The sequence below is a fragment of the Telmatherina bonti genome (genome assembly GCF_933228915.1).
Source record: "Telmatherina bonti genome assembly, chromosome: 13".
Lineage (NCBI taxonomy): Eukaryota > Metazoa > Chordata > Actinopteri > Atheriniformes > Telmatherinidae > Telmatherina > Telmatherina bonti.
This window is the reverse complement of record NC_136611.1, coordinates 19987944-20015575: the sequence shown is the minus strand read 5'-3', so window position 1 is coordinate 20015575 and position 27632 is coordinate 19987944. Positions and strand designations below refer to the sequence as shown.

The 27632-nt window shown below is 38.8% G+C and overlaps 4 protein-coding genes across 4 annotated transcripts in view; 3 read left to right on the top strand and 1 right to left on the bottom strand.

Annotated features, from left to right (window-relative positions):
- Positions 1 to 16969, top strand: part of sgsm1a (small G protein signaling modulator 1a) — a gene marked incomplete at both ends in the record, with an annotated part of 29558 nt that extends 12589 nt beyond the window's left edge. The window contains 21 exons of the mRNA XM_079251878.1: positions 714 to 876; positions 1139 to 1291; positions 1375 to 1442; positions 2006 to 2151; positions 2523 to 2660; positions 4134 to 4258; positions 4830 to 4897; positions 5080 to 5243; positions 5650 to 5785; positions 6541 to 6670; positions 7068 to 7132; positions 7252 to 7397; positions 7896 to 8024; positions 8109 to 8285; positions 8743 to 8814; positions 11391 to 11515; positions 13321 to 13403; positions 13546 to 13655; positions 13759 to 13855; positions 15201 to 15368; positions 16881 to 16969. Of these exons, the coding sequence (XP_079108004.1) occupies positions 714 to 876; positions 1139 to 1291; positions 1375 to 1442; positions 2006 to 2151; positions 2523 to 2660; positions 4134 to 4258; positions 4830 to 4897; positions 5080 to 5243; positions 5650 to 5785; positions 6541 to 6670; positions 7068 to 7132; positions 7252 to 7397; positions 7896 to 8024; positions 8109 to 8285; positions 8743 to 8814; positions 11391 to 11515; positions 13321 to 13403; positions 13546 to 13655; positions 13759 to 13855; positions 15201 to 15368; positions 16881 to 16969 (2552 nt within the window). The remainder of the gene's footprint in view (positions 1 to 713; positions 877 to 1138; positions 1292 to 1374; positions 1443 to 2005; positions 2152 to 2522; positions 2661 to 4133; positions 4259 to 4829; positions 4898 to 5079; positions 5244 to 5649; positions 5786 to 6540; positions 6671 to 7067; positions 7133 to 7251; positions 7398 to 7895; positions 8025 to 8108; positions 8286 to 8742; positions 8815 to 11390; positions 11516 to 13320; positions 13404 to 13545; positions 13656 to 13758; positions 13856 to 15200; positions 15369 to 16880) is intronic.
- Positions 16970 to 20076: 3107 nt separating this feature from the next.
- On the top strand, positions 20077 to 23414 carry gatc (glutamyl-tRNA amidotransferase subunit C). Its single transcript, XM_079251894.1, has 5 exons — positions 20077 to 20422; positions 20496 to 20546; positions 22337 to 22506; positions 22591 to 22694; positions 22816 to 23414. Exons 1-5 carry the CDS (start codon positions 20225 to 20227, stop codon positions 22875 to 22877), a joined length of 585 nt encoding a protein of 194 aa, XP_079108020.1. The 5' UTR covers positions 20077 to 20224; the 3' UTR covers positions 22878 to 23414.
- A 234-nt stretch (positions 23415 to 23648) lies between these two features.
- isg15 (ISG15 ubiquitin like modifier) lies at positions 23649 to 24752 on the top strand. Its single transcript, XM_079251897.1, has 2 exons — positions 23649 to 24078; positions 24158 to 24752. Exon 2 carries the CDS (start codon positions 24173 to 24175, stop codon positions 24638 to 24640), a length of 468 nt encoding a protein of 155 aa, XP_079108023.1. The 5' UTR covers positions 23649 to 24078; positions 24158 to 24172; the 3' UTR covers positions 24641 to 24752.
- Positions 24753 to 24998: 246 nt separating this feature from the next.
- On the bottom strand, positions 24999 to 27020 carry pxmp2 (peroxisomal membrane protein 2). Its single transcript, XM_079251895.1, has 5 exons — positions 26869 to 27020; positions 26394 to 26516; positions 26025 to 26187; positions 25404 to 25523; positions 24999 to 25297 (listed from the first exon to the last, which is right to left on the bottom strand). The coding sequence occupies exons 1-5, from the start codon at positions 26976 to 26978 to the stop codon at positions 25229 to 25231; spliced, it is 585 nt and encodes a 194-aa protein (XP_079108021.1). The 5' UTR covers positions 26979 to 27020; the 3' UTR covers positions 24999 to 25228.
- Positions 27021 to 27632: the final 612 nt, after the last annotated feature.

Sequence of the window (27632 nt, the reverse complement as noted above, 5' to 3'; positions counted from 1 at the left end):
GTCGAGCCACGGGATTAGTCCTGGCAGAGAATTCAAATGTCAACACAGCTCCAGGCACTGCCACGTAGTCTTGTAAGGGAAGTGGGGTGTCTGGTCTTCGGCACAGTTTAGGTAAAGTGTGTCAGCATGCCAACAACTAGTGTATGAAGTGTTGCTTATTGGTTAAAATGGAAAAGATTAGATAAAATTGTGGATGAGTATAAATGAATACAGACTTGAAGAAAATGTCTTGCAAACCTAGAGACTTACAACAAGAAGTTTCCTGGTGGTTCAATGTTTGAATGTAAAAGATGCCTCGTGCTGTTTTTCACCAAGGCACTCAGTGCACCACAGCCTTAATGTGTAAAGATGCAGTCACCAGCAATAAGAAGTAATGAAATGCTTTGTTTGAAACTCTCATGTTATGCTCAGATGCATTATTTGTTTGTTTTGTACAAAATTTTATCAGCAAAGTAGTGCTGACAGTTTGTAGATTATCCTGGTGGAATAACTGAAATTCATATTCACTCAGTTTTAAGCTGAAACAACTGCATATTAATGAAAACTTATTTCTGGCTGCTCCTGATGTTTCTTCTTATATCCTAATAGGCATCTACATTGTTTATTCCTGTGGGCTTCTAGTGTATTATTCTAATGAACTAAAACTGAACAAGGAGTGTAGTTTTCTTGTTTTCTTATTTTAGATTTAACCAAACATGTTTTTGTCCACCCAGCTGCAGTAGAAGCATGTGTTCTGCATGGCCTGAAACGGCGAGCGGCTGGTTTTCTGCGTAGCAACAAGATAGCAGCACTCTTCATGAAGGTGGGGAAAAGCTTTCCCCCAGCTGAAGAACTGTGCAGGAAGGCCCAGGAGCTTGAACAGATCATTGAGACCAAGTAAGAGATGCATACATCACAGCCTTCAAAGACTTCAAAGCCTGTATCAAAGCCTGTTTGATTGTCCCAACAATGACAGCAAATGGCTGGTTGTCTGAAGGGCTGTTTCTGTTTTGCTTTTTCATGGAAAATCTTTTAAATAATTCATGTTTAGCTTTTTTTGGAGTTATGAATTGCTGATGCTTTTAGCTTATTGCAGATGCTGTTGGTAGAATTTTAAAAACATACAGTTGAACTTTTTTTTTGTTTTTTTCTTCTGCAGGCGAAGTCAAAGTTTGCAAAGTCAGGACAGCCTTCGCAAGATGCCCCGACTCCTCACCCTCAACCCACAAGGAGTCAAGAACCTGTGGATCCGGACCGCTCTGTTTGAAAAAGTACTGGACAAGATTGTCCTGTACTTGGTGGAAAACAGCAGGTGTGCTGACAGGACAAAAATCATTTTATTCAGCTTCAATTTCTGTTCTACCTCAATGTTCCCCTGTCACATTTATCTTTCAGTAAATACTATGAGAAAGAAGCTATACTGATGGACCCTGTTGATGGACCTATCCTTGCGTCATTGTTAGGTAATGTCATGCAAGATTAGAAGTATTTATGTGATTAGCGTGATCTCATGATCTGAACTGCAGGTATAATTTCTTACATTTTTTTCTTTTGTCCCTCCACCACTTATTTTCAAAAGTAAAATTGTGTTTCTTAAAAACAAAACAACCTGTTCTTATTTCTTCTCTTGACAAGAATAAGATTTTAACTGACAGAAAGTTGCCGACAACTACATGACCTCTTGCTCGTTTTCCACCGGTGAACGATGACAGTTGTTGTCACTGGTCTGAAGTTAGAGGCTCTCTTGATGAGCGCTGCTGCCAACCTCACCAAGCAACGCTGTCAATCTGCTTGGGAGAGATCACAACCTATAACCCCATACTGTCCTAAAATGTTTGTATTTTATATTGAATAACAGGATAAATCATCTAAGGCTTCTTGTTGGACATCTCTGGAAAAATCTGCTTTTTAATACAAAACATACACTTTTCCATCTCTTTATTTTTGAGCATTTTTTTTCCATGTTTGAAATAATCTGAAGTTGATTCCTCTGACACTGTCTAACTGTACTGCTGCCTTGTGACAGTTGGACCTTGTGCTTTGGAGTACACAAAAATGAAGACGGCTGATCACTTCTGGACTGACCCGTCTGCTGATGAGTTGGTGCAAAGACATCGTATCCATAGTGGCCACTGCAGGCAGGATTCTCCCACCAAGAGGCCTGCACTGTGTGTGAGTCAAAGTCTCTCTTTTTTTTTTTCTTTTTTTTTTTACTTGCTGACATGCATTAGCAGACATTTACTTCTGAAATGCATAAAGTGAAGTGCAGTGCATCGTGGGAGAAAGAACACAGTGTGTCTTAGACCTTCTCACTTGTTAAGTCATCATGCTGTTAGTGAGTCAGGACCACCCAGCCTATCATACCCACCACAATACTCTCTACGGTTCTGTGCTGCTTTGCTTCATCTTTGCATGTTCCCAGCAACACAAGGCTGGTCTTTGGCATCTGGAACAAATGCACTGGCACTGGTGCAGATGAGCGACCGAGTGTTAGTCATCAGTTTGTTATCTGATTCGACAGCGTTTGTGTTTGTGTCATGCAGATCCAGAAGCGACACTCCAGCAGCAGCATGGATGAACGCCCCTCCCCCTCGCCATCAGCTCGTGAGTATGTGGAGTCGCTGCATCAGAACAACAGGGCCACGCTGCTGTTCGGCAAGAACAACGTGCTTGTCCAGCCGGTAATTGTCTGCCTCCTCTTCAGCACCTAAAAGTGTCTAAATAAGGAAAACTTTAAAACACATTAAAGCCATGAGTCTGGATTCAGGGTGATATTGTCATCATATAGACCTCAAAACGACTGTCTTGTAATCTCGTTATATTCTCTCAAACCAACAGGATGTTTTTTTGTCTTATCTGTATACTTTCTACATACTTTACATACCTCAAGCTTCACTCTAGATCTGCTGATTTTGAAGGTTTTGGACATTTGCAAGATTTCTGTGGGTAATGTTGGCCTGTTTGTTTGATCATGATCAGAGAGGATGATTCTTGTTCACATACATTTCAATGGAAGTAATCACAAATCAACATGAGTGAGATGTTTCACCGGGTCTTTTCTATAACACCTACCCTGTCAGGGGGTTCAGTCTAGTTTCAATGCTAAAATGTCCGTTGTTATGGTTGGTATTGCTCCCACTAAGGTGAAGGTTGTCTCTGGATGGGAAAAGTTTCCATGGAGAAATTAACACTGGTGAAAAATTTTTTTAAAAAGTGTGTTGGAAAGCTGAGTGCAGATGGAGAAAAACAAATCTACAGCTTCATTATGACATGTATAAAGAGAAACTGCAGTCATATAATTTACTACCGAGGAATGGAAGAAAGTCCTATTTCTCTGACATTATTCCTAATGTTCGGATCTTATTCGCTACAGTTAACAAGCCAATGGACCCTCCTGTGTCAGTAGCGCCTGAGCTTTATTGCACCAAGGCCTGTAATGAGTTTAGGACCCAGTGACTTCTTGATCCAGTATGAACCTGCCAGACCCCTTCAGGTCATCTGGATCCAGTCTTTTATCAGTTCCCGGACTCAGAAGAAGCGGCTGTAGCTCAGGAAGAAGAGCAGTCATCTGTCACCTGGAAAGTTGGGAGGTTGATTCCAATCTTCCCCTGACTATGTGCTGAAGTGTTCTTAGGGCAAGACACTGAACCCCAAGTTTCCCCCCAATGTGCCTATCGGGGTATGTAAGTCTCTTTGGATAAAAGCGTCTGCTAAATGACTATAGAACAGAATACAGGCAAACATGGAGAAGGTCCATTCAGCTTCTGCGCTCCGCATGTCTGGAACAAACTCCCTGAAAGCCTCAGATCAGATAAATAACTTAGTTTATTTAAATCCTACCTGTTCTCAGCTCTTCTTTTGACTTAATCATGTTTTTAATAGTTTTATTTAATCTTCCTTTCCTTTCCCTCTTGTTTTTAATTTTAAATTCTGCTTCTTATTTCTGAATTTTAGTATACAAATAAACTTCTCTTGCCTTCAATAGTTTGCTTTAAAATCTTTCATTTCATCTTTTCTACTTTTCTTTTTCACACACAAAGCAGTTAGTTGTTATCAATGAAAATACATCAGATCTTTAACTCCAGCACCAGTAGTCCTATTTTCATAGGACTTTCTGCTTTTATTACATTGATCCATCATGCCTACTGTTTCAGAGGGATGACATGGAGGCAATCCCAGGTTACCTCTCTTTGCACCAGACTGCCAACATCATGACGCTGAAGTGGACACCCAATCAACTCATGAACGGCTCTGTTGGAGACTTGGACTATGAACGCAGGTGAAGAAAAGCGACCTGCACCCCAAATAGATCATTATGATTATTTTCCATATGTGCCTAAAAGGCCTGCATCTGAAGATCATCAATAACTAGCATATAATGTACCTCCACAAAGACACGTCAGCGCTGCTTTGTTTCCTTTCTTCTTCACTGTGCCGCTTAGATAACACTCGGATGTTACTGAATAATGCAGCGTGTTTGTCTGTCGCTCAGGGGCTCAGTGTGCTGAATAAATGTTGCTGATCTGATGAGGCCTATTTTCAGCACACCAGCAGCAAACAGATGGTTTATTGACCAAGACACAGTCAGACATCTCTCAAACTAACAAACCATGTTATGTTCTAGTGCCTGTGCATGGTTTGGTTCACTATAAAAATCTCTTTTAGCATAAGACAGCCATTCCTGATTATCATGCATGCTGTGGACCACTTTTACTTGGGAGTTTTACTCTAATTATGTGTAAATGTTCCCACTGGGTTTATGTTTTTTACTGTTAACATTTCTCCTGGTCTGTCAAGAACTGTTAAAAATGTAGCTTCACTCTTTGCTTACTACATGCACTGTTTTTCAGTGTCTACTGGGACTATGCCATGACAATCCGTCTAGAGGAGATAGTTTATTTGCACTGTCATCAACAAGGTATGAAACTTCATTTTGTACCACAATTATATGGTGGTTATTATTATTATTATTATTATTATTATTATTATTATTATTATTATTATTATTATTATTATTGTTGTTGTTGTTATTTTGACCTGTTTTTAAATATTATAGTTAGACCATAAATAGTGATCACTTCTCATAAATTTCCATTGCAGTTGACAGTGGGGGGACAGTAGTGCTGGTCAGTCAAGATGGGATCCAGCGTCCTCCACTTCGCTTCCCCAGAGGCGGCCATTTGCTCCAGTTCCTCTCCTGTCTGGAAAATGGTCTGCTTCCTCATGGCCAACTGGACCCTCCACTCTGGTCCCAAAGGGGAAAGGTCAGCGTATCTTTTGAAGTCGTAATACTTCTTTTCTTCTAGAAAACATCACTTAAATGCTTAATCAGCTTTATGTGATCAAGAAATCAATTAAAAAGTCATTTGAATTTGGAAATAGGTCCATTTGCCTCATTGCTGTATTCTGTAGAGGGAGACTAATGCATGTGGGAGTTAGTGCCCTCTCACGCAACCACACAGTAGTGATCTACTTAAATGAATAGATGCTTTTGTGAGGCCACAAACAGCTTTGTACCTGCGAAGAAATGGAATAATGAAAACTACCCACACATGTTTAAACACGATGAACAGACCTGCTCAAACAAAAATCGCTACACAGTGGGGACTTAACTGGGCTTCTGTTGTTGAGCATTTTAATCGTCTTTATTGTAAATGTTTTCATTTTCAGGGAAAGGTGTTTCCTAAACTGAGGAAGAGAGTATCTGCAGGATCTGGATCCTCAGATTCGGTCTCAGACAAGGAAGAAGATGAGGCCACAGACTATGTCTTCCGTATCATCTTTCCAAACAGCCAGGCAGATTTTGGTGGGTTTGGGGGGTTGAGAAGCAATGTGACAAGCGGCCACTCTAGATTGTTGCAATGTGACGATAATGTTGCTCATTGCTTATTACAGTGACCCTCCCCATCTGAATCCCTCCCCCTCCCTTCAGCTCCATGGGCAGGCTTCTTCCAAAACAGTTGTACCCAAGAGGTCCCTTAGCTGTCATGAAGATTCTCCCTCATTCACAGGAAGCAGCTTAACACTGTCATACCTTGGCTCGTCTATCCATCTGTCAGCTCACTTTGCTTTAACTCCTTACATCTAATATCCTCCTGCGTCGTCATGCCCCCTCTAGCAAAGTTTATTGATGGCTGCATTATTAAATTCACATTGCCTTACACCGTTCTCACTGCATCGTGACACTGTAAACCTTTACCAGCCTGCTAACTGCCAAAGGCAAGATTGATCAAATCTGGCTGATGAATGGAATAAAGGTCTGGTTTTTTTTGTTTGTTTTTTTTTTGTCTGCCCTCTATAATCACTACAGCAGCTTTGTGCTTCCAAATTGTTTATTCATTCCACAGGTCCTCTACTTTTGCTTTAACAGGAATTAAGTGCAAACAAACAATACATTGAAGTACTTTAAGCAACTCTGAAACAATTTAGCATCCTTCCGCTTACACAAAAGTTATTTACAGCTGCGTTCACATCACTTTCATGCCGATGTTGTTTTTCTTAAAACCCTGATTGGCATACCCATTTAAAGTGATAACCAGGATGTCTGTTCTTTCCTCGCAGTGACTCCTCCAGATTTGATGGATCAAGGAGCCACAATGTGGCACCCCACTCTCAGAAAGGCATCGTGTTCCTCCTGCTCACAGGGCAGCTTCTCTGATGAATCGACACACAAGGGGTGCAACCATGAGAGGTTAGAAATGAACACACAGCAAGCTAAACTGCACAGCTAAAGGCTGCAGAGACAGTCATTCACCTGGCATCGCGAACAATGCAGAGGGAATTTCAGATGATAGAAAGATAGCAAAACTGAGCAACCAGCCACAGGATAACTACGTGACATTTAGCTTGCCAGAATGAGGACAAAATCAGGATGTGTGTGAATAAGGTGATAAGAATGGCAAAACAAACACAAACTGCTGGGCTAGTTTGCTGTATATGGCAGCTCAATAATTTATCACTTAATTAAAGTTCGGCCTCGGCCCTTTAGTGAGCCTTACATGATATTATTTGCATGACAGAGAGCGTGAACTGTGTGAAGTCTGCGTTTCATTGACTCAAATAAAATATATGCTGTATCCTTTCCGCAGGACTCCTCTGAAGCTGCTCTGTGACAACATGAAATATCAGATCATCTCCAGGGCTTTTTATGGCTGTGTGTGGCTTATTAGATATTATCTATTCACAGTAACTATAACATTGTGTTTTATGATGTTATATAATTAACCATTTTAACTGTAAAGTCATTCAGTTGTTAACTGTGCCATCAATCAGGGCTGGCGTACTGTCGTCACCTGTCCACTGTGCGTACTCACCTCTCTGCTCTCGTCAACCATGCCATCGTGGCGCCCGATGTGCCATGTGACGCCTACAAAGGGCTCACAGCTGACGTGTGGCAAACATTCCTCCGGGACTGCACAGTAAGCATCACAAACTTCACATTAACCGCTGACAGAATGCTGTCCATACGCAAGCACGTACACTAGCAGCGTATCTCTTTCACTCCGTCAGTCTTCTGTCTCATCCATATTTATCCTCTCTTAATCATGTGAGTCACACAGCTGTGTCCATGAAGCGTGACTAATGGCCCTGTGCATCTCACATGAAGTCAACCTCTGTAGTGTAATAGGAGGATATTAATCATATTAATGGGTGGCTAATAACAAAGTGACTGTACAAAAAAAACAAAAAAACAACAGTTTTTCATGTCTGGAAAATGAACAGATAAATAAACCCAGGGAAAATAAATTCTTAAGTTTCAAGCCAAAAGCAACCAGCACACACCAGATGAATATCTGCCACGGCTATCAGTTATAGTTCTCCTATTTAACAACAATCGATACCAGTGTCAGTATTTTTGTGCAAACCTACCAAATGGCAACCTCTTAATTAATCAAAGGCATATTTTGCCTCTTCAGACATACAAGGAGCAAGAGCTGCTCCGTCTGGTCTACTTCGGTGGTGTGGACCCTTCACTGCGTAAAGAGGTGTGGCCTTTCCTGCTGGGTCATTACACTTTTGGGATGTCTGAGGCGAAGAGAAAGGAGGTTTGTTATTCCCACGATTCTTGCCACGCTTTAAAGCATTTTCTTGTGCACCACCGACCCATGGTTGTTTATATTTTACCACAGGTGGATGAGCAAATCCAAGTGGGCTACCAGCAGACTATGAGCGAGTGGCTTGGCTGCGAGGAGATCGTCCGCCAGCGAGAAAAGGAACAGCATGCTGCTGCACTGGCAAAGTGCTCTTCTGGAGCCAGCATCGACAGTCAGAGGATGATCCATCGTGATTCCACTGTGAGCAATGAGGTAAAGTGGAAACACATACACAAAGACTAACCACACTGAAACCTCCACTCCCAATGGAGTCTGAGACTATGGGGTCAATATGAGAAGACACTTCAGCGTGTGACAGAAGAGCAATAGTATACAAGGCCAGATGTTTTTGGAGCTAAAGATAGTGGAAGGTTTCAAAAACATGGGACAGGGTTGTTCTTAGAGATCAGGATTAAACTCCAGATGCAATATAATGTATCATCATATAATGTATCATCAAGTTTTTGCAAAGATAATATGAGGTATACTCCACTAGTTTACATAATTGGAGTTTGTCATCTGTGCCAAAAACCAACTGAACTCTTTTCTTTCTTGCACCTTTTTGATAGGATACTTTTTTAAGTGAACACATCACACAAAGACACATTGCATAAAATATGAAATGAAATTAATTGTATATTTTTCTCCTTGAATGACTGTTATGCTGCAGTCGCAGTCCTCCCTGAGCTCAGATAGGCAGAGTCTTGTTCACCTGCAGAGTGACTCCAGCAGCAGCACACAGGTAAAAACAACTCGCTTTATTACATCATGCAAGACATCTAGACATGAAATATGTAAAAGTTTTCAAAATGCCGATACATTTTATGCCACATTAGTAAACGTAAAACAAGTAAAGTGCATAATCTTGACATCTTGACCCACTGCCTTTCACTGCTGCATTTTCTCTCCTGTTAGTTCTTCACATCCTTCCATCCCTTCCCCTGGAGTAGTCTGCTTCCCTTTGGCTTGTTCTTTCAGGTGTTTGAGTCTGTGGAGGAAGTGGACCAGATTGAGGTAGAGATCAAGAATGAAGAGGCCAAGCAGGTACCCAAGATGCCGAATGGAGCTCTGCAGAATGAGACAAGTTCTCCTGACTCTGGACATCCCTCCTCCCGAAACTTCTCCATCACCTCCGGCTTGTCAAACGGCTCCTTCAGCACAGAGGACAGCTCTGCACCTGATGCAACTCAGAGATCTGCAGCTGTGCCTCCGGCATCACAGAGCTCCATCAAAGCAGCTGGGACAGAGAGTGAAGCTGCGACAGAAGGAATAGACACCCAGGTGACAGGTGAACAGAGGAACAAAGAGGAGGAAGAGGTGGAGGCTCTTGATCAGACTAAAGCTGCAGGAAATACCAAGACTCTGGTGATAGATGATAACACAAGTGAAAAGATAAGCTTGGTGCCAGAAGCAAAAGAAAATATGGAGTCGGAGACTATCAATATACAGGAAACCAATTTAGAAGATAAAAATCTGGATGCAGAAATGAAAGTAATGAAGCCTTTAGAATCATTGGAATCAGGGAAAAAAGTATCTGAAACTATCACTATGAGGGTAGCTGGAGCTTCCATGCAACATACAGAAGAAGGTCTTCAGAACAAAGTCCCAGTTAATACTGAAGAAACTTCCACGCTCGAAGAAACAAATATGAAAAAGAGGAGGGAAATGGATGACTCAATGACAAGTATCGAGGTTTCACCATCACAAGGAAGAGACAAAATATACAATAGTCCAGTGGCTCCTGAAGTGGCAAACAATCTTGCTCTCTGCACAGACACTGGAGTTTCTGCCTCGAAGAAAGATGACGCTCAGGTCATGACCGAGTCTGATGAGTCTCCCTCAGCCATTGAGATGGAGGAAATCCCCAAAGCCAAAGTTTCCATGGTGCCTTGGAGCAGGAAGGAACACTGTGACACCTCGTCCTCCTCTGATGAATCAGCCCCTCAAGTGGAGCTCAGACAGAAGGAGGAAAAGGTCAGCCCAGAAGGCACAGAGTCCAACCTGTCGGAGCCTGAGATGGAGAGTCTTTACCCTCCCTTTAAATCTAACACCACATCTAAAAACAAAAAGAAGGAAGTGACCTCTGGAGAGTCGACTGGAAGCCCTTACTCTGTACGCATGCAGGTTTTGATGGATTAAATTCATTTGTGGCAATGGTTCTCAAACTGGGCTAGAACCGCCCATTACAGATTTTTTTCAATTGTTTACACTCAATTTTGAAAATAGGGCTAATTTTTTTCTAAACACCTGAGACAAAACATACCCACAAAATTAAACATATCAGTCAAAACTATAAACCAACTGATTTTGTTCCCATGTCACCACAGTTTCAACGATCACACACTGTTCCGATTTACACACTGAAAAGTTCAGAATTCATTTGTAAAAAGTATGCTGCCTTAACTCTTTTTTAGGAAATAGAGTGACGACTGCTATTTGGAAATATTGAGTTCATGGTTATGATCATCTAGACGACAAATATATCGACAATCCTTACATATTCTTCATGATTACTTTGAGGTATATAGGGAGAGTACACAAACAACCTGAACTTAGGTTCAGCACTGCACAAAACCGATGCTGCAAACTGAAAATATGGATTTCCTATTACAAACTCAGTTACTATAATATGTAATTTGACAAGGAAAAGCAGAACAAAATAGTAGTTTTCTTACAGTAACTGTAGACGGATAAAAATGACTGTATGGTGAACAAATGCTTACAGGATCTCTGGCAAAAAAAAAAAAAAACCCAGAAGCAACAACAACAATACTGTAACTTTAAACATTTTCAATGTCCTTGTGGATTATTTTATTACAGTGTGAAGTCTTTGAAAATTTACAACCTGTATCAACATCAACAGACCCAAAATGATATAAATTATTCACAACACATGAATCCAGTACAAATGAAACAGAACTCTTACCTACTTACTTATACCAACCTGACGGCTGTGTTTTCACTGTATCCAGTTTGTTTATTGGTATGGTCACTGGCAAGCCATGGCTTTGTAAAGAAAAGAACTTAGCCTGACAATCCTTTACTGCGTCGAAGGTGTGAAAATGCATGTAGAGTTTTGCAAATCACTGTGTGAAGCTGAGTCTGTGCTTATTGTTGTTTTCTGTATCTAAATCTTAACTGTGTGAAAATGTGTGTAAACAATGGTGAAAAACTGTAATTGTGGGGGTGTTGGGTGATTGGACCTCTCCCTGGTTTCTGCACACTGAAAAAGTTTGCGAACCATTCATTTTTATTTTCAGACAAATCATCTCTATGATGAGTTTGTTTAATCTGCTGTCTTTACTTTATTTGTTTCAGCAAGAGCTTTTAGACCTGTATACACTCAATCTGCACCGTATTGATAAAGATGTCCAGCGCTGTGACAGGAACTACTGGTACTTCACCCCTACCAATCTGGAGAAGCTGCGCAACATAATGTGCAGGTACAACACTGACACCTGCAGGGATGTTGTGGTATAAAAAAAATTTACATCTTGATTATTTGGTTATGGTAATTCTTACATCCTCAATTAAATTGCTTTTAGTGATATATTGTTATCTGTTAAAGTACATGAAAAACAGTGTTATAAATAATTCAATTAAATTCTGTTTAGCTTTGTGTGAATAGCATCAGTTCACAGCAAAGTCCTCTCAAGACGCTTAAACAGACATACATTCAGTTCAGTCCAAATAACTGCAGTCTGATTTGAACCCAATTAAAATGAATCCATTATATGATCCAAATTAGTCCAGTTTACATTAACTGTGTTCACATCAGCCAATTCATAACAAATAATCACTTTCTAAGTAAACAATCAGATTACATCCAATCTTTTCTTCCATTCATACCCCCATCCTGAGCATACACAGGGCACAATGACCGTGGAAAGGAGGAAAATCCTTTTAACAAGAAGGGAAGCCTCCAACAGAAGCAGGCTCGAGAAAGATGGCCATCTGCCTTGACCAGTTTGGGATGGAGATTACAAGACAGAGGGGTCAACAGCCCCATAACTCTGAGTCAGGGATACCGACTGAGACAGAAAAAGAGAAACACAAATTAACAGATATAATAATGTACATATTTTTACACTGAGTAAAAAACGAGTAATCGGAGAGAAATGGAGGGAAGTGTTATGGGATGGTCCCTAATTCAAGCTTGCAAGTCTTCAGCAATATATTGAAAGAGATGGCTCAAGGCAACACAAGACAGCTTTTACTATGAGCTTTATTAAAGCGGAAATGTTAAGCCTAACCTTAAAGGTAGACAAGGTTTTTGATTGAAACCAAACTGGGAGTTGTTTCAACAGAGAGGGGCTAGATTACTGAAGATTCTACCTCATGTTATACTTTGAGAACCACTAGGATTTTATAGAAAGACAAAGAAGAGAGGCTAAGATTTTTGTTCTAAATCTTGTCCAGTTTAAGGCCTTTAAGAGCATTTTCAGGACAGTGATGAGGATTTGCAGTAGTAAGAAATATGGGGACTAGTTTCTCTTTGTAACTATGGGAGAGGGTGCACTATGTAGGTGAAAGTGGATGATCCTAGAAACTTGTTTTATTTGTGGTTTAAAATACAGATTTTGGTGTGAAAATGGACTATGAATAGATAAGTCTGGTCATTTTCAGTTTCCATGAGAAGACCAAAACCAACAATGAGGTCATTCTGCATGGGACTATGGGTCAGTTTGTTTTGCACCGCCTTATACAGACTAAATGTTATCTCAAATAAAACGTCCTGGTGTTATTATTTTTCTCACCATTGCATCAGCTAAGATCCAATCGGTCCAAGAGACTTCTGCTTACATCTGTGAGAAATATAACTGCAACACATCTATTTTGTTGTGTTGATCCGTGTAAATGGTCGTAACACAGCACAGCAGAGAAATAACACTTTGGGACATGTTTTTATTTTTCAACTCATCAGAAGTAGAACTAACTGTAGGTAACGCCTGCCCCTTACTTTTATAAGTGAACTCATTTCATTCCACCAAGGAAAATAGTTCCTGACAAGCAAGATCACCTTAATACATTAAATGTATTTGAGGAAAAATTATGTTCCATAATCACTTATTTAGTCATTCCAAATAGTTAACTTGATAAATGGAAAGTATTGTTTCTTCATAAGATGCCTTCAGTGTTGAACAACAATATGAGTTATACACATCTACTTAAAAGTGGATGTGTATAACTCGGTGACAGAAACAGCCTAGGAGTGTTATGTTTAGCTCTCTTGGCCGTTTATTTACAGCTATATCTGGAGGCACCTTGACATTGGATATGTACAGGGAATGTGTGACCTTCTGGCTCCACTTCTAGTCATCTTGGATGATGGTGAGTCAACGCAGTGATTTCACTATTTATTTCCCCTCTTTTCTGACATTTGGTGTATTTTTGCTGTTATTGATGGAGCATTCTAGGAAGCTTGGCCCACTTGCTTTCTTACTCCAGCTTCCTGTATTTGTCCTCCTTTCAGAGGCCATGGCTTTCAGCTGCTTCACTGAACTTATGAAAAGAATGAATCAAAACTTTCCACACGGGGGAGCGATGGATACTCACTTTGCAAATATGCGCTCTCTAATCCAGGTAACAAACTACTTGTTTTACATGTACTGGAATGACCACTAAACTCATTCATTACTTACAAAGGTGTTTTTTCCTCATTATTTTTTTTACTAAATACTTACAGATACTAGATTCTGAGCTGTTTGAGCTTATGCACCAGAACGGAGACTACACCCATTTCTACTTCTGCTACCGCTGGTTTCTTCTTGACTTCAAACGAGGTAAAAACGACAGTAAAGTATAACAGAGTTTGTGCCAATTAGGAGAAGAAAAGGTTCTCTTCTCAAAGACTTTCTTTGGGAGCGAAACATCAAAGCATTTGGAAACACCATCATTAGACCTTGGGAACTATTTGGATTGTATTTCATGTTCTAGTAAACCATTCCTTGGGAGTTGTGGTGGGTTGCTGCATAAATTGGCATTGCGCTTCACTATACTTTCTCCTAAAGGTTTAACTGTGGGTTATTTCACTAAAGCCCCATTTTCTGTTGACTTGCTTCTTTGGAACGACAACAAATCCCTTTTCTCCCCTCAGCAGACACTGGCTTTCTTTCTTATCACTCTTAGCTGATAGTCCCACAGACTCCCTTTTACAGTTTTTTTTTTTTTTTCAATTATTCACACTCACTTTTGAAAACAGGGCTCCTTTTCTCTGAACACTGGAGAGGTGTTTTGCTTCTTGCTTGTAGAGATTTGTTCATTGTGTGAAAATTTTAATTTTATAGTGCAAAAACAACTGTAGAAAAAATGTAAGACCAGATTTAAACCCTGATTCCTAAGCATCAGTCACTCAGACTGAAATAACAGTACATGACTATACAGCTGTATAGTTGGACTGAGTATAGTTGGACTGAGTTGGACTCTTCGTCCTGCTTGCCTCACTACATGAACAAGGACACGATGAGCAGTTTATTTGAATTTTGTCAATGAGGATTGTTCTTGGTCTTCCTCTGCTTCTTCCTCTTCATCCACCACCTTTCACATTAACTCTATCTTTTCTATCTCTCTCTATGTTTCTGTCCATAGTAGATGATGACCATGTTTCACCAATGCTGTCTGAACTTACAGCTGGTCTGACCACGTCATCAGAATCGTGTGTTCACTTTCATGTGTTTAGAAGATGACAGCCATGTTGCAGTGGTGGTCTCATTTCACTGCAAGCATTTACAGTTTTGCAACACAAGTGTCACAGTGTAAAAAGTGTTTTGTAAATGAAACTGCGTTTAAGGTTTTGCAAATAGAGCATATGAGTTTTGCAGATTGTGTCTGAAGTTTCCAAACTATGTTTAAGGCTTGGCCAAAAGGGCGTCTCATTCAAAAATTGCATTACAATCACTGAGAATGGGGTTTAGTGTTTTTGCAACTGAGAAAAACTGCAAAAAAAAAGTTTTTTTTTTGTTTTTTTTTTACTTTGTGTCAATAAATGACACCAGGAAAATCAAGGATAAGGATAAGGGAGTGTGAAATGAGTGGATGAAAGGTTAAACAAAACAATAGATCAAATTAAAACATGACTAAGTCTAAAATCCAGCACCCATGACAAAATTCTTCTCCTTTGTGCCACAGAGTTGGTGTATGATGACGTTTTTGCAGTCTGGGAAACCATTTGGGCAGCCAAGTATGTCTCCTCAAGTCACTTCGTTCTCTTCATAGCCCTGGCCCTGGTGGAAATGTACAGAGATATTATCCTGGAGAACAACATGGACTTCACCGACATCATTAAGTTCTTCAACGGTGAATCACCACACCTCACACCTGGTGTTCACAGATGCAGTGCTGCTTCATAATGTTTGACGCTATGGAAAGGAAACAGACAGACATCCGATACCTTTAAAACTGTCATGTCTCAAATAAATATAGCATACCTCCTCACAGACACATTCATCTGTTTTCTGTGTGAGCACTGTCTCTCCTTGGAAAGCCGCTTCACTGCCGTGTCACCTGTAGCAATGAAAAAGCTCAATCAAGTCTGGAGAAATGTAATTATGCCACCACAGTTGTCAAGCAGACACACAGCTTTGAGGCAAGAAGCCAAATTAAAAAAGATTACAGGATACTGGATTTTCAGAGCTAAGCTCATGATGTGGATTCATGTTGATGATGTTCCAGTGGTTTATCAGTTTAGTCAAAGCTTTATTGGCTAATTGATCTGGTTGTCTGTTTGATTTCAGGACTCGTTTGTTCATATTTTGTATGAGTTTTTTTTGCACAGAGGCATGTTTAGTCCACAAAACAAAACTATGCTTTATATGTATCCAAGTCACATGCAGATGTAATATTTAGTATGCTAGACAGTCAACAAAACACACTGTTGAGTCACTCTTATTCATGCTTGCCACTATTTCTCTGGCAGTCTCATTTTCAGCGTTGATGACAACTTTGATTAGCTCCGTTGTTTTGCCAGACAGTGGCTGAGCACAAACAACAGCCTTATTGGAATCCCTGCAGAAGTCTGATGTGTGTGTAAGGCTGAGGTTATAAGCAAGATTACAGCTCTGGGGAAATGCAGCGCTAGCAGCACTTTTATTTTAATGCCGTGGAACTTAAAGTAGTGTCAGGCAAAATTTTAGTGGTTATGAAATCGCATTATTTTTTAGTACAGACAACTGTTTCTCCAGTGATGGCTGAAAAGCAGAATTGTTTGCAAGCAGAATCTTTGCTGCAGGAGATAGCTTGAGCTACTTATCAGCCTATTCCCCCCTACACATCAGTTAGTACGAAATCACACCCAGCACTGTTTTTTTCAGAGATCTTCTACGTGTGATATATTGTGCTGTGAATAGGGTTCAGTCAGGTGATAAAGGCAACAATACTTGCATTTCAAAACTTCCCTCAAGTGTGTTTTTTTTTTTGCTGAGCCCAAGGTTATTCATACTTACTGGGCTTACAGATGCTAAATAATGTATCCTTTCAGGCGTAAATTTTACAAGTAGCCTGCAGCATCTCAAGATGTTAGTGTTCCCACAAGAATGTGCTGTTGTTTAATTTTCAATCTGTTTTTAATTAAACAAGTGCAATTATTCACAATGACTTCCTGTTATAGGGCCCCCAGTAGACCAAACTTCAAGGATTAACAATAACCTCAAACTTTTAATCAGAAACTGATTTCTCTCTTTTAAATTGATTAGAAACTCATTTTAAGAGGTGACTGAAAATGCTTACAGACCCTGCTATTAATCACTTTGAGCATTTACATTTCATCATTCAGAAACGCATCAGTTCAGTGTTGTGTTCTTTGTCTTCCAGAAATGGCCGAGCACCACAACATCAAGCAGATTTTGACCCTGGCCAGAGATCTGGTGTGCAAGGTGCAGATCCTGATAGAAAACAAGTGATGGTGTTGTTTGTCCTCTCTTCCTTCCAAGTAAAGCATGAACAGCTGTAGCAGCACAAAAGTTACATATATATAGGAACATACAGGCTCTCACACACACACACACACACACTACAAAAAACCTTTTCAATCACAGTTTGCTGCTATGAGCCTTATTGACAGTATCCTCTGTGTCATTTGTTTTGTCAGCAGGTATGTGAAAATAGTGAGCTTGATATTGTGTGTTTAAGTGAAAGCAGATGTTACTGAGAAACTCTCATTTTTAATATTCTCAAAAATCCCACAAGTGTCAGTCTCAATCCGAGTGCACTTAATATTTTGAGAAAAAGAAGTTTTCGTTGCACATTTCTAGCCAAAACACAAAGCTGAACTCAGCCAGAGACTATATTTATGAGATAAATACATTGTGATAGTAGTTTTTATTAATTATTTTACTAGCCGAAATATTATAAGAAATAGATAAATATATCAGAAAGTAAGCCCTTTGAAAGAAAGAACATTTATGGGTTTTTAATGTTGTTTACTTGCAGCACTCCAGAATCAAACTAATTTCCACCGGCTGATGCAGAACACAAACTGCTAGCCTGAAAATGATAATCCAACTCCAATCCTGTTGAGCACTCAAAGTTTACATTAATGTCAAAGCAGCATTTCATTGATTTAACAATCAACAGTGTATTCAGTGGTATTGAACTGGTATGTCTACCCAAAATATGTCTATTTATGTATTAACTGTGTGTCCTTAGAGAAAAATGTGATTTAATTCTTATTACAGTACATTATGTTCAGACTTGTAAAATTATAACCTAATATTTGACTGATTTATGGGTGTCTGGACAGAGGTTTCAATATAATAACAACATAAGTTTAATTTAGTCATCCATGCCAGTTGTTTTGCATTATCCAGTGAACATTTGTATTTTCTCCAAATGGTGCAATTTGCTTACTTTGATTTCTTGCATCATCTTGAATCATCTGGTGCCTGCTTGCTGAATGAGATTTTAATTGCAATTTTTCTATTATGATTAAATGGTTAAATCATGTTGGTAAATGTCTGATTACATGGAGGACTAAATGATACTTTTCTGATTGGGATATCAGTGGTTTATACTGACAGATGGAAATGAAAGTTACAGTAGGACAAATGTTTTAGCATGAATTGCAAATGATCTGATGTTGTCAGATAAACTGTCCTAATGATTTGGCAAGTTTGAGTTAGCCTTAAACCCCTGATCTAAATTACCTTCATGCCTGCCATGCATAGTGTAAAACTCCAGTCAGCAGTTCATGTGTTGTTTGACGAATGTAGTAAATTTAAGGGTATTTAATTTGAGTGCTCTTTGTGAATGCTAATTGCTGTCATCAAACCTGTTTTTAATTTATTGTAACCATTATATGCCAAAGTATTTATTTATTTGTAAATTCTCTGCTCCTCTCATTCAGATGCTGCTTGATTTATAACGCTGATATTTTTATTTTGTGGCCAGTTCTAAGTGTGCATTGTAAAAGAATCTAACTACAATGGTACTTCATATATGCATATTAAATGGTATATGTTCTCATTATAAAAAGATAAAATGGAATCATTATTTTTCCAATTCACATTGTAATGTGTATTTGCTACATGTAGTCAAACCAAGACTAAGAATGAGAAATAAATGAAAAGGTAGAGAGTTGATAAACTTACAGATTTCTCACAAGAGAGCTAAAGATTGCAGGATACCAGGAAGTTGTTGAAGTCTACTGGGGGAATCAGTGGAAAGTTCTCTTGCAGCCCATTAAGGTGGGCAGCATGAGGTTGCCAGGCCATTCTCTTCAGATTTCATTCAGGCTCCCTGGTACCAGAGGGTAGCAGAAAACAAAAACCACCAAGAACATCAGAGAATATGCAGAAACAGGGTCCAACTGGTTGTGTATCAAGAGGGAGAATCTGTAGCGTATCATGTTGGTAAAAGGGTCTGGTTATCCCTGGTTGGGTTACCCGGTAAGGGTATTTGAAGATCAAAGACAAAAAACACCTCATAACAATGGGATCTTCATTGATGCATTTCCAAGCATCTAGGCAGATGGCGTTTACTCCATAATGGGAGGGAAAGAAAAGAAGATTAGATTGAAACAGGTCAAGATGAGGCTCCAAGAACATCCTCAAATTAATTATTATATTCTACAATATTGAATTTCTCCATGGGGATTAATAAAGTATTTTTCATTTCATGAACTACCATGACAATCCTGTTTTAATTATCAATTTTTAAAGTACAATTTTTCCTAAAACCTCACTCATGAGGTTTGTTGTTAGTAGTGAAATTTCTCTTAAGGATTTTTGAAAACAAATTAGGTCTAGATATTCATCTAGATACTCAAGATTTACTTCCTAAAACGTGGAGAACCATTTATTTGTATTGTGACTAGAACTGTTAGCATGCCAAAATGCCTTTCTCAACATCTAAGTCAAATATTTCAGTTTTACCATAACAAATATTACATAATTTACTTACAAACAAAGATAAGTTGTTCATATCTCATGAATGTTTTTAGTTAAGATTCTGAAAAGTTGTAACATCGCCCGAACAGGGACTTGAACCCTGGACCCTCAGATTAAAAGTCTGATGCTCTACCGACTGAGCTATCCGGGCAGTCTACGTAGCAGTGACGTCATTCCGTATAAAAACTAACCAGTCCGGTCTGTTTTTTTTTTTTGTGCTAACGTGGCGATTTACCATTTCTTTTCTACATTCCTATAGCAGTGGTCCCAATCTCTGCTATTAGGGTAAAGAAAACGAAAAAGCGCCAGTGTATTTATTTCTTACAGTCATCAATATATTAAGAATTACTGTGTTTTGTTCCAGTTCTTCCACAGGGTATTGAGCTACTTTTAAGGTTGCACATTTTACCCATTAAATCTTTTAGCAGTATCTTTCAAGCTGTCTTTATTGTGTTCCTTTTTAGGTCGAATATGTACCTTTAAACTTCGTAATTCAAGATATTATGACTGCGTTTTGTTGACAAACACAATTAATCTGGTGAGCGCGCTGACATGTGAGCGAACAGGGAAGTAAATTTTAGCTTCTCGCTTCCTGTCGTGACGTCTCTATAGTACAGCAAGTATCCTGCTAAGCTAATTCCGTGTGATGCTAGTGTAGCACTCAACTGACCTTCAAGGTCTAAAACACAGAAAGACATGTGACTTTTTTTTCATTTATTTTTATTTCTTTATTTTAGAAACGTCGCTTAGGTCTAGCCAGGTAAGCGTGCCATGCTGGTGTTTCGTTTCGCTGTCTCTCGCACGCGGCGAGGAGTGTCACTTCTGTTCAATCGGCCCTTATGTAAATTAAATAACTATAAGCGCTCATTAAACCTGGAGAGACCCCACCATAGAGGCAACGTCAGGTGTTTGCAAAGGTCTATCATTAGACTAACATGTCTTTTCAGTTCCCAACCGCATAACCCAAAGGTAAGACGATTGTGTTTGTTACAGTCTACCAGAGATTGATACAAATTAGTGACTAAAGTCCAAAGTTTTACAGGTTCCGAAGGAAGCAACGTGGGAACCTGTATCAGATGATCAGCTTCCTCCGGTAACATATTGCTTCTGTTATCATGTGCAAAGTTATACGACTCTAACAGAAACGATTTGCAAAGAGATCCTTTTCTAATGCAGTGGTCTGTTTAACAAAATTAGGGCCTTTCTATACCTTGCTTGGGCCATATTGGCCTTAATTAATTGTGAATATCTTTTAGTAGCCTCGTGCATTTGCTGCAGATTTGTTAGTTTACATCTATGGTGCTGTTCGAGTGAACTTAATGCTGTGTTCAACAAAAGCAGTTTAAGGTGATTTCAGCTTTGTGGCGCAGTGTATTATCCTGCTGGAATTAGCCATTAAAAGATGGGATATGGTCAGCAGCAATACTCAGGCGGGCTGTAATACTAAGGAGCCCAGAGTGTGCTAAGAAAATGTCCCCAACACCATTAATGCTACATCTACCAGCAGGCAAGCCTGTGTAAATTGTAGCCTTAGTTTCTTTGCTTGAAACAAATAGCATGTGGAGTTGTCTTAAACTGCTGTGTTGCTCTTTCAGAGATGATATTCTGCATACCTTGTTGTAACAAGTGGGGTTTTTTTTTTTGGTTTTTTTGTTGTTGTTGTTGTTTCTGTTGACTGTCATCTGCCCGTTCTCCTCTGACTTTTTACCTTAACGAGAAATATTCTTCCGAGCGGCTGCAGCTCACTTTCTCAGATCTATAAATCTAGATCTGTAAATCCTAGAGATGGTTATGCATGGAAATCCCTGTAAATAAGCTATATCTGAAATAATCAAACTGAAGCATACTGAAGTTTAAATTTCTCAGTTTAAATTTCAGTAAGTCATCCTGACCACGTCTAAACGCTGAAATACATTTAGTTGCTGCCATGTGATTGGTTTACTGTGTTAAGCAATTGAACAGGTGTATGTAGTAAAATGACCAGTGAGTGTAAATTCTTAAATTTAAAGAGGATGTATGTTTTTCTCATGTCTTATGTATATTAATCCAGATTATTATTATTAAAACACTTATTGCCTTTTGTTAGTTATTTATAAGAAAATTTAGAAAACAACACACTTTTTTTTACATTATTGTAGTCCTCTAGAGAATTTTTTTTTGTAAAAGTGATCAAAATTAGTTTGTCTTGGTGTCTTTCAAGATGGAAAAATCACACAGAGAACAAAACAAGGACTCAAATTACTCAACAGTTTAAGTCATCAAAGACTAAAAGCCAAGCATAACTGGGCATGAATCATGTAATAAATGAAAATTTTACGTGTTTGACACACTAAAACATCTGCTCAGATCCAAATAATACTTAATAACAAGGGAAAAAATGTGCCATATACTCTATTTTAATCAAAAGCATAGAAATTAATCACAGTGATCAACTTAAGTTAATCCTCTCTACTTGCACACACTACAACAGATGTCCTAAATGAGCTGAAGTCATGACCACATATACGCACACACTACAACAGATGTCCTAAATGAGCTGAAGTCATGACCACATATACGCAGGCGATCAGCCTGTGATCAGAAGAAATGCAAAGACAATCAATAAACAATGTCAATATAAATATTGAATAAATGTTTATTATAATGGTAGTAATATGTCATAATGTAATAAAGAAATACACTTTTAAATACTTTTAAGATGGATAAAATGTAGTCTAATTTCACAATAAGGGTGAATAAAGTAAAAATTATTTAATATTATTAATCAGACATTTACGGCTCCTTAATATTGATCAAATGGTTTGACTTGTAGACAGGTGTTTAAATCATGATGGGGAAAAGCTGACACATGAATTTCTAAGCAGTTCACTGCTGATTACACAGCCTCCCCAAATCCCTGCTGATCTAGTGGACAAGCTGGAGCGACTGGCCTTGGTTGATTTTCGCACCAAAGAGGGACTGGCCTGCTTGGAGAAAGCCATACGTTTTGCAGATCAGCTCCATGTTGTGGACACGACAGGAGTTGAACCGATGGACTCAGTCCTGGAGGACAGGTACTGTACTGATGGTTGGGAACTAATTTGGTTTCTTCTTTTTTTTTTTTTATTTTAAAGTGTTATAATATTGTATCTGTTCAGGGCTCTGTACTTGAGGGAGGACACAGTGTTGGAGGGTGACTGTGCTGAGGAGCTGCTTCAGCTCTCAAAAAACACAGTTGAAGAATATTTTGTTGCTCCACCAGGTAGGAAAACTGAAATTTATTGTGAGCAACACTGTATAAATGAAAGATTATAATCAACATTTTTTTCATAGTTTATTCTTTTTTTAACTATAGAAACATGATATGCATTTTCTTGCCACAGGAAACATTCCTCTACCTAAGAGGGAGGAGAGGACCGCCATGCTGAAGCACTCTGAGTTCTAATGTGGAGCTTTTTGGACAAGCAATATTTATCACTAGTCTTTTTATTTCTTTATTTTTGTTTTGGTTTTTGTATTTGGAGACTGGGTTTGTTTGCACTGAGAGCTTGAATATTTACATACTTCCAGTTTCATTTCAGTTTCAGTATCCTATTACAGATATGTTAGTCATCACTGTATTCACAGTAGGTAAGAGATTCAGGGAAGTACCTTATGCACACACCCATTTCACTCTGTGCTTGTTACATTTAAGTTCCATTCCTTCCTTTACATAAACCTTTTTATTGTTATTGTTACTGTTGGGGCTCTCTGCCTGAGACGTAGACTTAAAGTGCATTTTCACTACATGGACCTCAAACTTATCACATGGTTCCATTCTCTTTATAAGAACTAAAAAATAAAAGAATTGAAAATATGTATCATTTGTTGGTCTGTCAGATTTTTTTGTGAGGTCTTTTAGGGACTACACCAATGGAAGATATTTAACGTAAACCACTTGAGTAGTAAAATCCAGCTGGTAAATGTATCTGGTGAAAATATAATAGACATGTTTTAAAGGTTTTAACTACATTTTGCTGTAGACATCTGTGTTAGGTCACATTCTGAGAAGCATGAAGTTTGAAAAATTAGTTTTTAAAAGATATCTCAGTATTTCTTCCACCAAAGCTGCACTATACAGAGTAACTAAAATCAGCCCTATTAACATATAAAATATATTTGTTTACACTTTGTGATGGATGACTGATTCACATCGTGATACATTACAAATATTTAAGATGTTTTAAAATGTTAGTATACATTTGCTTGGTTTGCATTTACAATGTTTGACTTAAATGTGATCTTGCCCTGATTTGAACTCTCACCAAGTCAGAGGTTAAGAAGGTAAAAAAAAAAAAATAAAAAATAAAAAAATCACCTATTTAGTTGCATCTCTGCCCCACCTGGTTGATACGTGTTTGAAGGTCACTGTGAAATAGTTGACGACGTCATCAACACAAACAAACTTTTCAGCGGAGGCATGAGTCGAGAATGGAAACCGAAAGTTATCACCACAGAGAAGGAAAACGAATGCTAAGCGGAGGCGGCTTGTATATAAACTGCTGCGCTGAAACTTTACGCACAGCTGCGCAGAGCATCTTCACACCATTGTTTCTACTGAAGACTTCATTTACGGAGAGATTATTTTCATTTAAAGCTATTGCACGGTAGGGTGCGCTCTCTAAGATTATTTAAGATATAATTCGTTAACTTAAAACTCAGTTTGAATCTTTTGTTTTTTCCCAGGATATTTCAGTCATCATGGAGCTGCACATCACTATGTTGAACGGGACGACCCAGCCGCTGGTGGTGCAACCAGACGACACGGTTGGCTCTCTGAAAACAAAGATCCAGACCAAGTTTGAAGTCGCCGCATCGACGCAGAGACTGGTTTTCGATAACGGCCGGAGGACCCCTCTGAACGACGACTCGAAGTTTCTGAGCTCCTACGGATTACAGTCCGGTTCCCGGGTGTCACTGCTGGTCGCGCAACCCGCCACCATCCAGGTGTTCCTGAAAAATGAAAAGGGACAGAACAGAACCTACGATATCAGACCTGATACGACTGTGGACGAGATGAAGACCAAGGTCCAGAGAGATGAGGGGGTGCCGGTGAGCCAGCAGAGGCTCATTCATGAAGGCAAAGAAATGACGCGCGGGAAGCTGTCGGATTACGGTGTGAGGGAGCTGAGTACCATCTACTTGACTCTCCGTCTCAGAGGAGGCTAAGGACGCTTTCACACACCTCATGTGCATTCCTGCTTTTCTTTTAGCTTTTTTTTTTTTTTTTTTTTTAAAGTTTATTACGATTAGCTATTGTCTTTTAAACTGATGAAAACATTCCTGCATTTGCACTTTTTGTTTTTAGCAATAGAGACAAATGGCACACAAAGAGATCAGGTTTCTTTTAGCCATGTTAACTGGCAGGTGTTAAAAATAAAGTATTTAAAGTTGACTGTCTTCACGTTTTCTGTCTTTCCTCATTTAATAGTTGTAACCCCACATGAAGTAACAGATAGAAAAGAAAAAAAAAAGCATTTTGTTCAGTGACTAAGCCACATGGTTGCATATGTTTAATAGCCTGGCAAACTTGTGTAAAAAAAAAACAAAAACTTGTATTCTTTTTGTTACTATAAATGCAGTCACACATCCAAAGTTTATTATAGCAGCATGTTAAAATGGCTTAAACCTGTTTGACGTTGTTGTAAGACGTTAATCATAAGGCATCTGCATAGGAAAGTATTGACCATATCAGGAAACTGGGTGTATCTTCTTAGCCCTCGGTCAAAACCATCCGTGATGATGTCTCCAGAGTTATCATTTCCTCACAGTTGCAAGATAGGCATACCAAAACAATGCGATGATGTTGGCAAACAGCACTCGAAACTGAAAGCAATAAAAAAACAGAGGAAAAGATGGGGAGGGGGGCATCAGATGTGGTGTTACAGTATGACTTATTGTTTTATGACAGGCAGTCAAGGGAAGTTTATACCTGAACTGGCACAAAGTTGATGTTTATGAACTGGAAAGGGGTCCAGACTTTCCAGTTCATTTTCAGAGCTGTCCAGTAACTTCGTCTCATCTTCTTCTCAAAATCCTCCCACCCTTTAGCCTGGGGAAGGTTTGGAACAATTACACGGCATTTATCAAACTCTACGCCTAAAAAAATCTATACACTGTTTAATTTTTTATTTAATTTTAAAATGCACTTAAACATGAATGAACTAGTTTTTGCATTTTACACCTCAAGTTTGTACTATGGAGGAGTGATATTCAAGTGAATGTGAATAACCCCACACCCACTACCCTAAACTGTATTATCAGGTAAAAGATGTGTGTATATATATATATATATACATACATACATACACACACACACACATATATATATATATATATTTAACATTTCACACACTTCTTTACTAATTACATATATTTGTACAGTTTTTGATTACAAGATATTAAATGTAAACCCCTTAAAAAGTTGATACTGTGTAGGCTAATAATTAGAATATTGCAACCAAAATAAAATAAAATCTTTCTGTACTTCTGTACTCATTAGAATCCCCTTCTAATGAGAGGATTTGATTAGATTGTTTCTAAGAAAACCCACCTCCAGGACGTTCATAACAAAGTAGAACAGGAGCAGAAAGCCAGGGGCAAAAATGAGTCTATCCAGTAAGAGGCGTTTGACTATACAGAGTGGGTCTGTGGTGGGCATCCACACTTCCATCAGCTGGTAAAAGAAGTGGCTCACCGGTCCTGTGATAAACAATCTGCAGCAAACGACAAGGTAGAATATGGAAACATATGGATTACTGTGATTTGTAGATCATAGCAAACAGAGAAAAAGAAGTTTCTGTAGGTTCTTCACAATCAACACGACTGCATGACTGGTATACCGACCTCAAACAAAACATTATCATTTCCTTGAAGCTTCAAAAACTCAAATTCTCTGTTGTCTTTTTGTATCAAATCTCACCCATAAATGGCATAGCGTGCAACTCCAGCAACATCTGTCTCACTGACTTGGGCTCCACTTTTAGCCTTTTTTCTTGCCTCCAGAATTTGAGATAACAGATTTCCCAAAGCTGAAAGGAAGCAACTGATTCAAAAAAAAAAAAAAAAACACAAAAGAAACACAGTCAATTATGCAAAAAGTGATTTTATATTTTTAAAACAGTTTGTGTACAAACTTTTGTTTTTCAGGGGAGGTTCTCCAGGGAAATGCTCATTGGTTAAAGTTAGTTCTGTGTCAAAAGGGCAATGTGTGGTCTGAGCAAACAAAGTGGCCCGAAGGTAACAAAAGCAACAACCAGGCGTACCAACAACTTAAAACTGCCACAGTGGTTACAGTGTATAAAATAACCTCGTAAACAGACACCATAACAATCAGTAAATAAGCACGAGCTCATTTCAGCGATGAAAGGAAGTGCATGGCACTGCCTGCCACTCACCTGGTTACAGATTTAGTCAGGATTGGATATTTCTTCAGGAGGAGCAGATACTGCTGCAGCACACGGAGATGTATGGGCGCATCCCGGACAGGCAGACTCTGTACGGGCATTGTCACTTCTTAAACTGGTCACACATCACATCCACGACCAAACTACCGTCATGAGAGCCGCGCCACTCTTCCTGTCTACGTTCATGCGTCACTGATGGCGCCACGCCTTCACGTAAAGGTCCAAACAGGAAGTCAAGTTTTGCTATTGTTCAGGTGCAAAAATCCTTATTGTGCAAGGATAGATTTGTACTTCCCAACCTTTTCCTCCAAATTCATTTCGTCCATTCATTAGCTGCCCATTAAATTGTCATGTAACCATCTCAAGGTGTTGATTTACAGTATTGGGAAACATTTCACAGAAATAAATTCACTCCACATAATAGTATAGTTTGGAATATGAAGTGTGCTCTACATAGAAACATTTTTATACATCCAAAAAGGTGGGGATATGACATTGGCCCATATTTCAGGATATCCTCATAATAAAAAAAATTAAGGTTCTTTACATGTAAAAAAAACCCCCAAAAAAAACCATCTAATTTATACCATTTTCAAAAATTGTTCTGGTCAGTTTATGTTATTCATGTAACACTGTTTAATCTGGTAAATAGAACAGGATAATATGCCATATTACGCCTGAATTTAATGATGACCAAATGACCTTCCTTTTAAATAAAGTTTAATTTTTAAAGTTTTTAAGGAAGAATATCAAAG

What these genes read in the sequence shown, in the direction of transcription:
- gatc (XM_079251894.1), top strand. Translation starts at nt 20,225, where the DNA reads ATGCTGGTGTTTCGTTTCGCTGTCTCTCGCACGCGGCGAGGAGTGTCA. An exon ending in CAGATGATCAGCTTCCTCCG is followed by an intron (nt 20,547 to 22,336) that starts GTAACATATTGC and finishes CTGATTACACAG; the next exon opens with CCTCCCCAAATCCCTGCTGA. An exon ending in GACTCAGTCCTGGAGGACAG is followed by an intron (nt 22,507 to 22,590) that starts GTACTGTACTGA and finishes GTATCTGTTCAG; the next exon opens with GGCTCTGTACTTGAGGGAGG.
- isg15 (XM_079251897.1), top strand. Translation starts at nt 24,173, where the DNA reads ATGGAGCTGCACATCACTATGTTGAACGGGACGACCCAGCCGCTGGTG.
- pxmp2 (XM_079251895.1), bottom strand. Translation starts at nt 26,978, where the DNA reads ATGCCCGTACAGAGTCTGCCTGTCCGGGATGCGCCCATACATCTCCGT. An exon ending in CTGACTAAATCTGTAACCAG is followed by an intron (nt 26,517 to 26,868) that starts GTGAGTGGCAGG and finishes TTTTTGAATCAG; the next exon opens with TTGCTTCCTTTCAGCTTTGG. An exon ending in TTGTTATGAACGTCCTGGAG is followed by an intron (nt 25,524 to 26,024) that starts GTGGGTTTTCTT and finishes AACCTTCCCCAG; the next exon opens with GCTAAAGGGTGGGAGGATTT.